General features: G+C 34.7%; 1 protein-coding gene across 2 annotated transcripts in view; it reads left to right on the forward strand.

The window, feature by feature from the left end:
- The window catches only part of FANCM (FA complementation group M), a 50743-nt gene that overhangs the window by 1323 nt on the left and 32815 nt on the right, over window positions 1-16605 (forward strand). Inside the window, exons 2-9 of one of the 2 annotated variants that reach the window (XM_039358618.1) lie at window positions 602-774; window positions 2014-2091; window positions 2711-2869; window positions 8099-8230; window positions 9575-9707; window positions 12138-12236; window positions 13531-13629; window positions 16297-16481. In XM_039358618.1, coding sequence (XP_039214552.1) covers window positions 602-774; window positions 2014-2091; window positions 2711-2869; window positions 8099-8230; window positions 9575-9707; window positions 12138-12236; window positions 13531-13629; window positions 16297-16481 — 1058 coding nt within the window. The remainder of the gene's footprint in view (window positions 1-601; window positions 775-2013; window positions 2092-2710; window positions 2870-8098; window positions 8231-9574; window positions 9708-12137; window positions 12237-13530; window positions 13630-16296; window positions 16482-16605) is intronic. The other variant, XM_039358620.1, reaches the window with a different exon arrangement.

Below are 16605 nucleotides of genomic sequence, written 5' to 3' on the forward strand. Positions count from 1 at the left end.
TTAAATTGTTTGATCCAATTACCCTTTTTCTTAGTCTCAAATATCATTATTCCCACAATCGAGACTATTGTTTACTCAAGTATTTTGGCAGGGCAGTCCCTAACTGTTACTGCATTACTCTTGGATATACCATATATGTGAATATGTAGGCAAGCACAGCAAGTATACCTTGCAATGAATCAGTCTTGCTGGGACTTTGAATTGTACTTTCTGATTTCAAAGCTAGTGCTACCATTGGATGATGTATAATTCAACACATTTGGTGGACTTTAGTTTGAAAAATAATTCAACTGAATTTCCTGAATTTGATCTGTGACAATATTCATGACTGCTGATCTGTACTTTATGCAAAATGCAAATAATTTTCCATTTTCAGTACAGTACTATCATTCTATTTAGATGGGATACAACAAGCTTTTTTTAAATTCTGAAATGCTGTCACTTAAAATGTTTTTATGTCTAGCAATATAGAAATCTGTAGGCTGATTTTTTAAAGTATGAGAATGCATTTAATGTAAACTCTGCTAGAATGTGTATTTCATATTAATTGCTAGTAAAGAGCAGCGCTATACAGATTTTTCTTATCTTTTCTTTTTTTCAGGAGGTACCCAAATTGCTGATCGGAAAGAAATCTGGTGCACCAAAAGAGTCTTCTTTCTCACTCCTCAAATAATGGCAAATGATCTTTCTCGTGGCACATGTCCAGCAGCAGAAATTAAATGCCTGGTTATTGATGAAGCCCATAAAGCTCTTGGAAATCATGCATATTGTCAGGTAGTGTGATTGTACAAGCTTATACTCTTTCTTTGAATAGGTTATTATTTAAAAAGCAAGCTAGATGGGAGAACATATTAGCCTGGAGCAAACAGAGGGTGGGTGTGACCAAGTCAAAAACTGATGCAGGCATTCATTCTTTTTTCTCTTTTTCTCTCCTAAGCAGCAAGTTGGAAAAAAACAGCTCTTTCTGCACTAATTTCTAAACAGGGATTTTGAAATTTGATCAAGAAACTGCAGCTCTAGAAATTAGTTAAAGTGTCTTCCGGCTATTGATGAGCACTTTACAATCTTATTAGGCTATTTTGAATTGATTTAGAGTTGCATATTTATGTAGTCACTTCAGTGCGTGTATTGAAAAAGATTACATCAAGAACCAGGATATGGGGCTGAGAGTTGAAAAAATCCACTTATCCTCGTACAGGCACAAGATTTTTTTTGCCACTAGGTGGCTCTTAAATATCATCTTACAGATAGACAATCTTGTATAGGTTATAAGTAGCAAATCTGAAATCAATTCTCTCTTGTTTTACCTGTAGCCAATAAGCCACAAGTATGCATTTCTTTTCTATTTTATTTTTTATTTCCAGATTCTTTTTTGATATGGGATTAATCTTTTTCTATTTTTTTCTGCATTTCAACAGAAGCATCATCATATAAATAATATAATTTGGGTAAGAATGTTAGTAAAGAAAATGAAGAAAATTTCTAGAAAAAAGTGTTTGACCCTAGGGCAATAAAAGGAAAAAGAGAAATCTGCAGCTATTTTGATTGAAGACATGTTATCTATCTCATCTTTTAAACTCTGATTTCTGGCAATACCATAACAGTGGAAGTCAGAATAGAAAGAACCAAAAAAAGTGGGATATTTGAGTTAGAGTTTATAACTCCAATATTCCACTTTTTTTGGTTCTTACAATTGCAAAAATTGCCTCACTGAAAGTTTTGCAGTTTAGGTTTAGCAGTGCAGTCTCATGATGCTGGTGACTCTGTCTATTTAAACATTTAACCAGAAAATAAATATTGTCTGTGAGGTTATCGCATAGCATACTTTTACAAAGACAAGCTTATACCTCAGCAAGATACAAATTTATTTTACTGAAACTGAATTTTGATTTTCTGTTAGATGCTACTAATTTGGGATTCAGAGTTTGCCTTGTTCATATTTTGCATTTTCTCAGAATTATTTTGGATGTAATAGAACAAACTTAGTGGTGATGAAAGTTATTCTTCCTTCAGGTTGTGAAAGAATTATGCAAATACACCAAAGAGTTTCGAGTCTTGGCTCTAAGTGCAACTCCTGGCAGTGATGCAAAGGTGAGTCAATTTTTTTCGTCGAGGGAGCTAGATTTTCTTAATAATCATACATTATCTGTGTCGATTTTAAAAATAATTGCTATACTTGAATGCACATCTCAGTTCTGCAAAGCTGTTTTCCTCTCTTGTGCAATTTCTTTATCAGCTGACAGTTTCAACTGACAGGAGGGAAGGGCCCAAACTATTTCTTAATAGGTGCTATTAGTAAAATATTGGAAGCCACTGGGATCTTCTGCAGGTACACATTGTGAATGTGACATCTGCAGTGTTTATGTTTAGGGTATTTTTTGAGGAAAAAGCTTTTAAAATGAACTTAAAAAAATACACTCACAAGTTTATCCTAAGATATTTTTAAAATTTAAAAATCATACACGCACAGCCAGCCTGATATTGGGAATTCTGTGTTGGGTAATTAGGTCTTTACATCTTTGTGCTACAAACCCCACAGTTAGGACAACTTGAATTTTTCTCTCATTTAATCTTGCCTGTCTATAACATTTATAGATTGTGAAGATTAGATTTTAACTCTTGAAATTCTGTGTCCAAATATATCTGATTTTTATTCTGCTAACATGACCTAACCGAGATGCAGCACATAACTTTGACACTTTTTTAACAGGCTGTGCAGCAAGTTATTACCAACCTGTTAATTTCACACATAGAACTTTGCTCTGAAGATTCTCCTGATATTCAGCCTTATTCTCATGAGCGACGAATTGAAAAATGTGTTGTTCCACTTGGGAAAGAATTGACTGAAATTCAGAATGCTTACATACGGGTGAGTTTTAATCTATTTTAGAATTATGAAAATGAAGGTAGAATTAACATGCAAGAATTGGGTAAAATTTTATTCAACACTTTAAATATAAGTTAATAAATAAATTTGTTTTTCATTTTGCTAAGGGAGTTCTGCTCATTGAGCCTGTTAAATAAAACACTAAATTTACTGGTGTGTTTGTGAACTTATTTTTCAGTAGTTTAAAACTTCAAACAGTGACATATGTAATTAAAGCAGATTGACAGTAGAATGCTTAACAGTTGGTGAATTATCCTGATTGAGTTTGCATTTTGCTGCAGTTTCTCATTAAAGTTACTCTAGCATGTCTGATCAAAGGTTGGGTTTATTCTTGGAAGAATTCAGAAACTGGCTTTGGACAGTTTTGTAATTAAGTAGGTGCTGAACTTAGAAAGGGTATTTGGAGATTCTGCAGTTTCATTTTCTAGTTGGCCCTGTGCAGATTGCATTACAATGAACTGTAATTATGATTGCTTTATAAGGTTTATAACAAATAAATCTCTGTTAAAATTACAATCTCAGACAGGTATTTAAGAGAACCTTCAGCATTAACCTCAAAAATCATTATTGATTTTGGGAGGTAACGATAAGTTTTATTGTCTTCCATAGTTATGGTCTGGTTTGGTTAATGCATTTAATTACTGTTTAATTATTACATTGCTAATTACTTTCTTTTTATACCACTATTCATCCTAAAGGAGCCCAGAATGGTATACAAAATATTAAAAACATCCTTCCATGAAAAAAGTTTGAGGAGAAAAAAAAGCGAACTCCTATTAAAATGAAACAATTGTACAAAGAGTACAACAGTTATAAAGAATTAAATCAAAACTGTTGTCCTAGGATAGTTATTAACCTGAAAGTGTCTGGAAAAATAAGCTTGTCCAACAAAGATTAAAGCAAAATAGGGAATAAGTTGTATACTCAATAGAGAATTTTATAACTGGAATCTGCCAAGGAAAAAGCCTTACTCCAGGTCAGCATACAGTAAGTCTTAACCATCTTTGGAGCCACAACAGGACTTTTTTACTTATATTATCGTATGGCTTAAATAATGTTGGAGGCATCTTTTCAAATAATTGGGTCCTTTTTATTTATGTCTTTGTAGGTTTATGTCAAAATAATGGTGTAGGCTTTTATGGCAGGCATCTGATGGGAAGTGTTGAGCTTCAGGGTTTAGTGACTACCATCAGTAAACTTTGAAGCTGAACATTGTGCTGGATAAATAATTTCTGCAATGAGTCTTGATTATTGGGGTTTTGGGGGGAGGGGCACTATGTTTCATTCCATCATAGTCAGGTTGGACATAATTTGTTAGCAGGGGCAGGAAAATGGAAAGGGTCAACTGGATGCGGCAAGGTCTATGGAGCACAATGAGCTGAGCGGAGCTGAGCTGATTGGAGTGGCCGAGGCTTCCAAGGCTTGCTGCAGCATTATATTTCAGCTCACAGTTTCTTGCAGCCCCAGATCCACAGTGTCCCAAGAAGCCCCTGAGCTGCAGCAAATTCTTTCCCTAGTATCCCTGTGCTCACACTGCACTGTCCCTCATCTTTCATGCAAACTATGCCAGGCCTCCCATCTCTCTACTGCATTCCTCCCTCCGCTTAAAGACCCACACATGTGGGGTTATGACAGTAACCAGGAGTGCCAGGATTGGGATCATTAAGCAATGTGGTCATATGATATCTTGCTCTACAATCACATTGCTTAGCAATGGAAATTTCTGTCTCAATTGTGGCCATAAATTGAGGATTATCTGTATAACATTTGTATCTTTTTGTACTGACAGCTTAAAGAGAAGGTAGACCACATATACCATTCTGATACTCTATAATTTCCTGTTCAATTTCATATGTGACCCTTCTTCCATTTCCTTGACTGGGAGCACATGTAGCAGAACTTAGCTAAGTCATTAACTAACACTTCTCCCAAAAAAGAGATTGAATCCAATTATTGTTAAAAGTCCTAAGGCATCTAAATTCATGAATTTATCATTTTTTAAAAAATATGTATTTTATTGTTTTTTTACGATAACAGTCTTTAGTGCTTATTAAACAGCATGTTGTCTGGGTTCATATATTTAAAAAATCAATAATGATTAATTTCTATAATTCCACAATCAACACATTAATAGTATATTTCCTTGATCTTCTCTTCTTCCACTAGTATTCTCCTTTATCAACATTAAACAAATGTAATTCTTAATATTTTTGATACATACAAGGTTGGATATGAACATTTTTCTTGTGTTTGTACAAATAATAACATCCATATATAACATCTTTTTCGGGTCGGCTTATGTTTCAATTGTATTTATAAAAGTCATCTTATTAAGTCAGTATGTGTCCTGTTTTTAAAATTCTTATTTAAGCTTAATTTCCCCTCAGTATTCAAGCCAATCTTATCAGTCATAATTTTCTCAAAGTTGATTACCTTTAAATGTCCAAATTTTTCATTCACATACATAATATTTTTACATTTCATATAATATAAAAAGTACTATACTACTTATATGTCTTGTCCCTTTTACTGTAGGACCTCTTTATATCCAGAATTTATCTTTATATCCAGAATTTATCTATTCTTTTAACCATATTCAAACAAATGTTTAATCATATAGTACTCCATCTTGTAAGTTGAATCAAATCTCTTGAATCTAACTCTAGCCTTCTTCTTTTGCCAAGTAGTTTTCCAAGTCAGTATGTTCCGCTTGCCAGGGGATTCCTGTATTTTTGTAAGTGTTGTTGGGAGTAATAAAGACAAGTTGAGTTGGATGTATGCTTTTTGTCTCCCAAACTAATGATTCTCCTGGCAGTTCTATAATCCATTTTGTTAGATCTTTTTTATTATCCTCAAATTTGTTTTGAAATCCTGAAAGATAAAATATCTTTTCCATTTTCATTGTTGTGTCAAAATCTTGTAAATTTTCTTCTGTTTGTGTTAAATTGTGGTTCTCTTCATTTGTAGCTTCCCTATTTAAGTCACTTTCTTCTGGTTTGTGTTCTGTTATCTGATTTGTTTGTTCATTCTTTATCGTCGTTTTCTGAGAGGTTTTTAATTGTAAGTTTAGGTTGAAGATGTGCTCATTTATGTCATCAAAGTTGTTTTTAATCTCATCGTAGTTTGAAACCATTGTCATTTGAATCTGTCACAGCCTTGTATACATTTCCTCCTGAAAGTATTTGCCTTGTCTTGGAGTATTGCTCCTGCAGATCTCTGATGTTCCAGGCTAGGGCCTTCAGAAGGGAATATTAGATGTGGTTTCCTCTTACTTTTTAATAGGTATGCAACTTCTGTTTTGTCTCCCCCCTCCAGATAGTCTTTCACCGGTACCATAGTCTCTGTGATTAGCCTTATCAAACCAACCAATCTTAAAATCCAAACAACCAAATCTTATATAGCTCTTAGCTTTATTGTAATCCAATGTGTTTCCAATTGTCAAAGCATCCATTGAAAGCAGTGTTTTATAACAGTTCTTCTGTTCAGGGGTCTTAGAATTATCAACCAGCCAGAATTGCAGTCCAGAATGTTTAGCCACCTAAAAGCTTTCCAGTAAATTCCTCCCTAGAAGATGTGCCAAGAATCAAGGTTTTTCTTTCTCTGCAAATAATTCTTGGGCTTAGAAATCACAGCTCAGTGAGTATTTATAGTTCCAGAAGGTCAGCGGTTTTTAAAACAAATGTAGTTCTCATTCTGTAGTAGATGGCCCTGTTGTATTTTCTTTCCTCCGTTCCCAGTTATTTTTTTTTATTTGAGTAAAAATCACTGAGGTTCAAAGGAACAAGTTTCTTCTATTTCTGGGCATCTTGCCAATTTCTCAGTCAATGCAGCTATAGTTATGTTCTAATCCTCCACTAGATGTCAGTATCTATTCATTACAACTTTTAAGACAAAGAATTATTTTCTCATAGTTTCATTAATACTCTTTCAGATGCAAAATCTTAACATTTTTCATAGTTTTAAAATTTATCCAGGCTGTAGTATTAACTTCATTTCAATATATTTCTGTCCCCCATAAACATTAATTTGCTGCTTCTGTCTATAGAAGGGTGGGGTTGTAGTCCCCTCCTTTCTCACTTTCAGAGGATTTTTTGCTTCTTGGGGATCTTTTCCAGGAAATCAGTTACAAGATAGGAGAGAGAAGATCGATATTCTCACCCAGTTCCAAGCACACTGTTCACTGTTGTTCTGGTTAGTGCTTTTGGACTTCGACTGCCGGTAGCTTGGGCTAGTCAGCGAGGTGTGGTTAGCCTTTCTCTTGTCAGATTGGAGGGCTTCCTCCGGATAGAGCGGATCAACCATTGTCATTCTGTGATCAGCTTCTTCTTCGTCATCTCTCCGGGGCAACTTTTGACCCATTTAGGATCCCCTGGCAGGTGAAACCAGCCATGGGGTGTGGAGCCCTACAATCCTTGGCCATGTCGCTACAACGCAAGACTGGAAGTCTATTCATGAATTTATCCTATTTGCTAGAATGGATTGGGTAGACTTTTTATGTGCAGTGTATAGATTTTAAGGAAGCAATAGCTGCATCATATGAAACTGTTTGTTTGTTTGTTTTTGACAGGCAGAACTCTTGGATTTCAGGGTACATAGCTTATTATATTTAATTGCAGATTGAATGCAGCCTTTAACATACCCACTCTCCCCCAATTGTGCCATCAAAATTCAGTGACAAAATGCCTGAAGTTTGTAGGTGCAATTTCAGGCAATCAATAATGGTAAATTTGAGAATGCTAATAGTTTGTCTTCCAGAAGCTTAATACTGCTTCAAAAGTATCATTCTCTCATTCTCACACACTGCCCCACCATTAACACACTGAAAAATGTTGGTCATTTGTTCTGATAAAGCAGGGGTGTCAAACTGCTGGCCTGTGGGCTGATTGCATCATGCAGAGGCTGCGTCCACCCCAGTTCCAGCAATGCGAAAAAAGTCACGATACATTGCGACACGTCACATAATGCACTGAGTTTGACACCCGTATGATAAAGTCTCTGAATGGTCTGGGGTCATGCAGAAATTCAGGAAGCTGACGTGGGTCACTAATTTGTCAACAACTAAAATATAAGAGACTGAATAACTTCTTGCTTCAAAGCCTTGACTTCCATTTGGTTCAACCTCAGCTCATACTGAGAACTATTTCTCTTTCCCACATAGAACCACTTGTGACATGGAAAAATTTCATTTTGTGTCTTCTGTTTTATGTTCAGGTCTTGGAAATTTTTACTGGTCGGCTAACTAGACTCCAGGTGTTACCACGACATGAAATACCTGCTCTTACAAAGTATCAGATAATTCTAGCACGAGATCAGTTTAGGAAAAACCCTGCTTCACGTTTTGAGGTACATATTCTCTTTCTGTATAATCAGATTTGTAATTAGTCACAGTCAAATGCACATTTGGAATGGGGGGGGGGAGGTCTCAGGCCTTTTCTCACAGTTGATATTACATCTTCCTTTACTGTTTGCACAGCCTTTTCAGGAAAACCCACCACCTGGCACTTTTTTCACAGTTTTACTCAAGAATAAATAATGTGATGATCTTTTTTTTCTGCTTTCCTCCCTTTTTGTACCTAATCAAGCAGGGAGAAATGTGCTTAGATTAAATCCTTTCAGAATTAAAATAACTGTTTCAGTAAGAATCCAAGTTATTTATTATGAATACTAAAATCAAAGTACTTGATTTTAGTTGAAAAGGAGAAAATGTCTAAAACAATGCAGGTTTTATTCCTTTAGCCTGGAGCATCCATGTGCATGCACAGAGTTAACACAAAATAACGAAAGCAACACAGGGTAAATCATTTCCTATAAAATTAAAACCAAAGTTCTAATCCCATTTCTACCTCCGATGTCCTTTAATACAGAGGCCCCCAACCCTCGGGCCACAGCCCAGTGCCAGGGCCACAGCCCATTTGAAACTGGGTTGTGGAAGTGGCGGGGGAGTACACTCATATGCATGCTCAAAGCTGCATTTGTGAAAGTAGCGCACACACGAAACCATTTCCCCCCCCCCCATCGTTTCCAGCAGTCCACTGAGCCAGAAAGGTAGGGGGAATGCTGTTTTAATATATTTTTTCTGGATGTCCAATCCAACCATTGAGTTACAGAATTCCTTCTCTAGCTCTGCAATGTTTAAGGTTACAGAATTCCTTCTCTAGCTCTGCAATGTTTAAGGAAAAGATGTGCTCATACTACCTTTAAGAAAAAAGCAATGTAGTGCAGCCCTCTACTCTTTTAAAAGGCCACCTGATTTAATCTATATAAATTTTTGTGGACTTTGGATAAAGACTTTATCCATTTATTTGAATAAATTCAAATTCTTGCAGTATTTGTCTCAAAATGGATTTTTTCTCACTACAGTTTTCTATCCCATTTATATAGCATTTTAAGCCCCCTGGTCAGAAACATTTGCAGACGTATAAATGCAAAAGTTATGCAACCGTTTCCACATGACAGAAAAAATACATTCCCTGGTGTGCAGTGACAGAGAAGTCTAATCCAGGCTTTAGCCTTCAAAGCATTTGATTTTTTTCCCAGTAAGCTTGAAATGGAATAAAAAGTGCTTAGATAGTTAGGTGGAAGTCTATTTTACTTTATTATTTACTTAAACTGTAGATAGAATCACAGTAAAATTGCTATTACAAATATATCTGTATAACTATAATTTTGAATTTTTTTTTCCCCCAGCGAATGCAACAAGGTGCAATAGAAGGAGATTTTGCTCTTTGTATTAGTTTGTATCATGGTTACGAACTGTTACTGCAAATGGGAATGAGATCACTACATACCTTCTTACGTGGAATCATGGATGGATCAAAAGGTAAAGAATTTGGTTTTACTCCCATTTCAACTTAACCATGGGCATTTAGATATATTATACATGTCTATTAAAATATTTTAAAGAAATGACTGTAATAAATTGAATTGATTAGAAATAACATGTATTTAGATTTGTGGAAGATAGGGGAATAAAACATTGTTTTCACATTTGCTAATTCATAAATTAACTTGAAATATATTTATATATTGTAAACAAAGAACAGCTAGAAGCAAACAAAGTTATAACTAGTAGCCAGCACGGGTTTGTTAAAAACAGATCATGCCAAACCAACCTTATTTCATTTTTTGATAAAGTGACTAAACTAGTAGACCAGCGAAATGCTGTGGATGTTGTAGTATATCAATGAGTAGTCCTCAATGGTTCTACATCCACATGGAGAGAAATAAGCAGTGGGGTACCACAAGGTTCCGTCTTAGGCCCAGTACTCTTCAATATCTTCATAAATAACTTGAATTGAATTGGCAATTGAAGGGGAACTCATCAAATTTGCAGATGACACCAAACTGGCAGGAGTAGCCAACACCCCAGAAGACAAACTCAGAATCCAAAAAGATCTTGACAAACTTGAACAATAGGCCCTATCCAACAAAATGAATTTCAGTGTGAAGAAAAGCAAAGTATAACATTTAGGCAGGAAAAATCAAAGGTACAAGTACAGATTGGGCGAAACCTGACTTAAAAACAGTAACTGTGAGAGGGACTTTGGAGTCCTAGTGGACAATCACTTGACTATGAGCCAGTAGTGTGCAGCAGCAGCTCAAAAAGCTAACAAAATCCTGGGTTGTATAAACAGAGGCATAGAATCAAGATCAGGTGAAGTATTAGTACCGCTTTATAAAACCTTAGAAACACTATACCTGGAATACTGCAGCCAGTTTTGGTCACCATATCACAAAAAAGGATGCTGAGAGTTTGGAAAAAATTCAGAGAAGAGCAACTAAGATGATTAAAGGCCTGGAGACTAAAACCTACAAAGAACGGCTGCAGAACTTGGGTTTGGCTAGTCTAAAGAAAAGAAGAGAGAAATGATAGCAATATTCCAGTATTTGAAGGGCTGCCACCAAGAAGAGGGGGTCATGTTATTCACCAAAGCACCAGAGGGTAGGACAAGAAACATGGTTGGAAACTGATCAAAGAGAGAAGCAACCTGGAATTAAGGAGAAACTTCCTGACAGTGAGAACAATTAATCAGTGGAAAAGCTCGCCTCCAGAAATTGTGGGTGCTCCATCACTGGAGATTTTTAAAAAGAGGCTAGACAGTCACTTGTCTGAGATGGTATGGGTCCTCCTGCTTGAGCAGGGGGCTGGACTAGACGACCTCCCAGGTCCTTCCAGCTCTATTCTATTCTTACCAGAGGGGAAAAACACATAATTCATCCATTCTGGCAGAGGCACCATTGACTATCTTTGGGCATAAAAAGCTGAGACTAAATAGAAAATACTGCTTTTTAGTTGGGAGGGAAACTGATTTTAACCATACCTACGAATTGATCTAAGACTGATCGTCTTGAGGAAATTGGAATTCAGTGAATAAAATTAATATTTAGGCTTTCCCAAGTATTTTTAATATAAGGCTGAATAAGATAGAATTAGCATAATAAGGTCTATATCACAAGTCTTTTGTCTGAGTCTCATTCTTACCTTTTCTATATTCGTTCATTCTAGAGATTTTTATTTTTGATACCAGAGTAGTAGCTAGAGTTGCCGCCTAGGTATAATGAAAATGGGATTGTGTTAAAAGAGACAAGGATAGGCACACATCATGAATATGAGGAATGTGTCTAGCCAATGCAAAGCTGCTATTCTATTTAACTTGGTTACTCAAGTCCACCCAAACTAGATGTTTTTCTATATATTTTCTGTACAGAATATATTTTATCTAAAAATATTATATATATTTTCCATATTTCTATATATTCCTAATATTTAATACCTTATAATCTCAAAGACATCTTGTATGTATTTGAAGTACATCTTAAGTAGTGATAGTCTAAGATAGGGACAGTCATTTTCAAATATTTGAATTAGAAATTCATTATGATGCTGACTACTTCATAGAAGAATAATTGCCAGTAGGGAGTTGGGATGAGCCTGTCCTTCATTACAGGAATTCAGGCAAAATAAGGATGGAAACCTGTTAGGGAAACTATAGTAGTGGTGTAGCTACATCAGTGGCAGTTTGACTTAAAAGATCTCTAATGTCCTTTCCAACCAAATTAATTATGTTGTTGTAATACTGCATTATTCTTTATCTGTGTCTTGCAGTCATTAACCAGGACACTTATCTGTGATTTCTTTTACTATTAATTTTCACTGCAGACTACAAAACTGTCTAGCTTGATGTGCAGTTTATGTAAGTCAGAGATCTAAAGTTTAACATTTTTAAATTCGACTACTTTTCTTTCTAAGGAATGACTCGAGCCAAAAATGAACTTAGGTGTAATGAGGAATTCATGATGCTATACAACCAACTTGAAAACATGTTTTTTGATTCAACTTCATCAAATGGTAACATCAATGAACTAGGCTGGCAATTTATCTACTCAAAATACAGCAGTGCTATTTGTTCAGCATGACAAATGACTTTACTAAGGACCGAAGAATATGTTTAAAATACCCATGGATATTCCTGGTGAAGGCTGTCTTTATATAGTATGACTATTGTGGCTTAAGGGTATACTATTTTTTTCAGATATTAAAAAATATCTCTATTTTGGTTTAAATTTGATATCACTCTTATTTATTTTAACAAATTTCTCCCCCCATCAGTTGTCTTGTCAACATTTTTGGAAGTTGTTTACCATTGTTTTCTTCCCAGGGGGGAGAGAATGTGACTGCCTCAAAGTTATCTAGCTGGCTTTATGCCTAAGGCAGGGTTAGAACTCATAACCTTCCAGTCTCTGGCCTAATACTTTAACCACTATACCAAACTGAAGCTCTGTATCTCAAATTTACATTTGAATAAATGATAAATATTTAATTGTACACTATATCTATTTCTTTCCTTCATTCCTTCATTAAATTTCTGTAACAGCCCAATTGGTCCAAATGACTCTGGGTTGGTTACAATTCTAACTATATTTTACAATTCAGTTGTACTTTCTACAACTGAATTCTACAATTCAGCAGAACTGGAGAAGTTTCTTGGATGAGAAGTGAAATGTTTTCAAGGAAAAAAAAAAAAGGTCCAGTTGCTTTTTGAAAAGCACCTTTGGGACAACCATGACCTGAATGATTGAGAATCTCCATATATGTTTACAATCCTAAAATTATAAAACAATTTAAAACAGTAAAAACATCCAGAAGATACATACAGTAACAAAGATAGTTAATCGGCTAACAGTAAAACCAATAAACCGGGTCTTTAACATATTCTGTAACGGCCTATCTTCTAGTTCCCATCGTTCAATACTATTTGACTGATGGGATCTGCAGTATGTCCAGTCTGCTGGATTGAATTGGATGAATAGAGACTCTTGGAAAAAGACAGTCCCTCAGGTAACTGGTAATCTTATAGGATTTTCCCTTAATAATAGGATTAAGACAGGGGTCTTCAAACTTGGTCCTTTTATGACTTGTGGACTTCAACTCCCAGAATTCGTCAGCCAGCTTGTCTAGCTGAAGGATTCTGGGAGTTGAAGTCCACAAGTCATAAAAGGGGCAAGTTTAAAGACCTCTGAATTAAGGAGACAATTTTATTATATTTTGAAGGGATAACTTTTCACAGAGATTTTTTTTTTAAAAAAAAGTTAAGGCTGTCTATAGATTTTTATATTTAAAATTAAAATTTTTGGGTTTGCAGGAGCTGAAGACATGAAGACTTTCATTTATAGTCATCCCAAATTAAAGAAATTAGAAGATGTTGTTGTACAACATTTCAGATCCTGGAGAGAAAGTCAAGGTACATATAGGATGTAACTCAACTGCTAATGAAAAAGTTGCAAGAAATCAAGTAGTATTGTTTTTTTGTTTTTTTTTTATTAAATTTTTAAAAAAAATTTACAATAAAAACCCCTTCCCCAATCCCTCCCAACCCACCCCAAAACCCTCCCCCATTCTTCCCAGAGCTGAATACAGGCTTAACTAGAAATTAAAAGAAAAAAAAGTTTTAAACCCAAATAAACCTTAAACAAATATAATTACACTCAATAAACAAATTATAAAATACTTTAACTCCATTATATATAAAAAACAGAAAGAGGAAAGAAGAAAAAAAAAGAGAAAAAAAAGAAAAAAAATTAAAGAATAATAATAATTACACTTCTAAATAATATCTTGAACTTTAAATATAAATTATTCAAAAGCTAGATGATATTTTCTTATATCATACTTATATTGTATAAAATTTATCCATCTTTTCCACACCAAGAAATACTTCTCTTGCGATTGATCTTTCAAGAAAGCCGAAATTTTTGCCATTTCCGCTAAATAAGAAACTTTAAAAAACCATTCTTGCAGAGTAGGCAAAGATTCCTTCTTCCAATATTGCCCTATTAACAACCTAGCCGCAGTAATTAAATTTAACATTAAAATAATCTCTTTGTCATCACAATCCGAAACAATACCCAACAAAAACAATTGTGGAGTAAATTTTATCCTTCTTTTAAAAATTCTTTGAATATTCCACCATACCTTAATCCAAAAAGCTTTTATACTTTTACATGACCACCAGATATGATAATAAGTGGCATCCAAACAACCACATCTCCAACATTTGGGCTGGAGGTTTGAATACATACGAGACATTTTTTGTGGATCAAGGTGCCATCTATAAAACATTTTATAAAAATTTTCCCGTAAATTTTGGGCTTACGTAAATTTAACATTCCTCACCCAAATAATCTCCCATGTGTCTAATAGGATCGGTTCATCAAAATTTTGTGCCCACTTAACCATACAATCTTTAACTAACTCTGCTTCTGAATCCAATTCCACTAACACACCATAAATTCTTTTAATATGGGTTCGACTTTGATCTCTAATTTGTTTTAACAAATTCTCATCCTCTCTAAGCAAGCCCACATTATAATCTATCTTCCACCTTACCAATAGTTGTCTATACTGAAACCATGAATAAATAATATTTTCTTGTGCTAATTCATCCGTAGATTTTAATTGCCAATTTTTACCATCCCACTTAAGTAATTGTGTATAGGAAATAGTATCCATCTTAACTCCTCTCCTTATTCCTTCTATTGCATGCCATGGAATAGCCCATAATGGAATTCTTGAATCACTTCTGTAATATTTCTTCCAAACCCGAAGTAAAGAAGTTCTTAAGATATGAGATTTAAAAACCCTATCAACCTTTTTATTATAAATTAAGTAGGCATGCCATCCAAAAAGTAAATCCCATCCCTCCAAAAGGAGTATATCTACATTTGTTAAGTTAACCCAATCACTGATTAATGTTAAAACCACGGCATCATAATACAATTTCAGATTCAGTACCTTGAGTCCACCTCTCGTATATCTTGTATAATTTTAAGTTTTACTCTTGGTTTTTTCCCTGCCCAGATAAATTTATTGATACCTTTCTGCCACTCATCTAAATTTGCTTCTTTCTTTAAAATAGGTATCATTTGAAATAAGAAAAGAAATTTTGGCAGAACATTCATTTTAATCGCTGCTATTCTCCCCAAGAGTGACAATTGCAGCTTTTTCCAATTGTCCAAATCCTTTTGTATTTTAACCCACAGCATTTCATAATTATTTTTATACAGTTTTGCATTGGAAGCAGATAAAATAACCCCCAAATATTTTACCTTATTAACAACCTCAAAGCCTATCAATCTAACCAAGGTCTCCTTATCCAAGTTGGTCATGTTCTTAGGCAATATTTTAGTCTTATTATTATTAATTTTAAAACCTGAAACTTGTCCATACTGATTTATCAATTGTAACAACTCCGTTACAAAGTAAGTTGGTTGAGATAAAGTAACCACCAGATCATCTGCAAAAGCCCTTAATTTATATTCTTTTTTGTTAATTTCTATTCCTTTTATTTTCGATGATTCCTGAATTTTGATCAATAAAATTTCCAAAGTTAAAACAAACAGCAGTGGGGACAATGGACAACCCTGTCTGGTCCCCTTTTCAATTGGGAATACCTCTGACAAACCTCCATTAACTATAAGTTGTGCCGTTTGTTTTTGATAAGAAATCAAGTAGTATTGTTGAACACTCTGATTCAGTTTTGTTGGGTTTATATTCTATACCCTACTGTTTTCTACTTTGAATTTTAAGCATTATGAATTATTTGCTCTTTAATATTTTGCCATTCATTTTATACTGTCCTTATTTCAAAGACTCTGGCTAAATATTTGGTTTACCAGTATATGCAGTTTTCAATCTGACACAATTTATCCTTTAAAAATAAATGTTCTTTGTTTTTATACTTTTTTAACTTTACTAGTTCCATTTTACCAGCATGATGCTTAGTCTTGATTAGGATGCTAGTCAGTGAAATTGATTAACTGGAGATTCTGCATGTCTGCATGTTGCATCAAATTTCTCCATATGTGTTCACTGAGGTGTAGTTTATTGGTTTGCTTTCTCTATTACATAGATCAGCCTACATCTGAAGTCACACCTGCAGACACCAGAGTAATGATCTTCTCCTCCTTTCGTGACAGTGTTCAGGAAATTGCAGAGATGCTTAACTATCACTACCCACTTGTGAGAGTCATGACCTTTGTAGGCCATTCTACAGGCAAAAGCACAAAGGGTTTTACACAGAAGGAACAGCTTGAGGTAATGAAATGGGAGGAGGGAAGGATACAAATTGTCCTGCATGGTATAACAAATTTTATCCTTAGTATACTTGTAAATTATCATCCCAAACAGATTTCTGATGCCAAGAAAATGGGTTCATAAT

Source organism: Crotalus tigris, unplaced genomic scaffold, assembly GCF_016545835.1.
Source record: "Crotalus tigris isolate CLP2741 ecotype Arizona unplaced genomic scaffold, ASM1654583v1 scf7180000019042.1166422, whole genome shotgun sequence".
NCBI classification, from domain to species: Eukaryota; Metazoa; Chordata; class Lepidosauria; order Squamata; family Viperidae; genus Crotalus; species Crotalus tigris.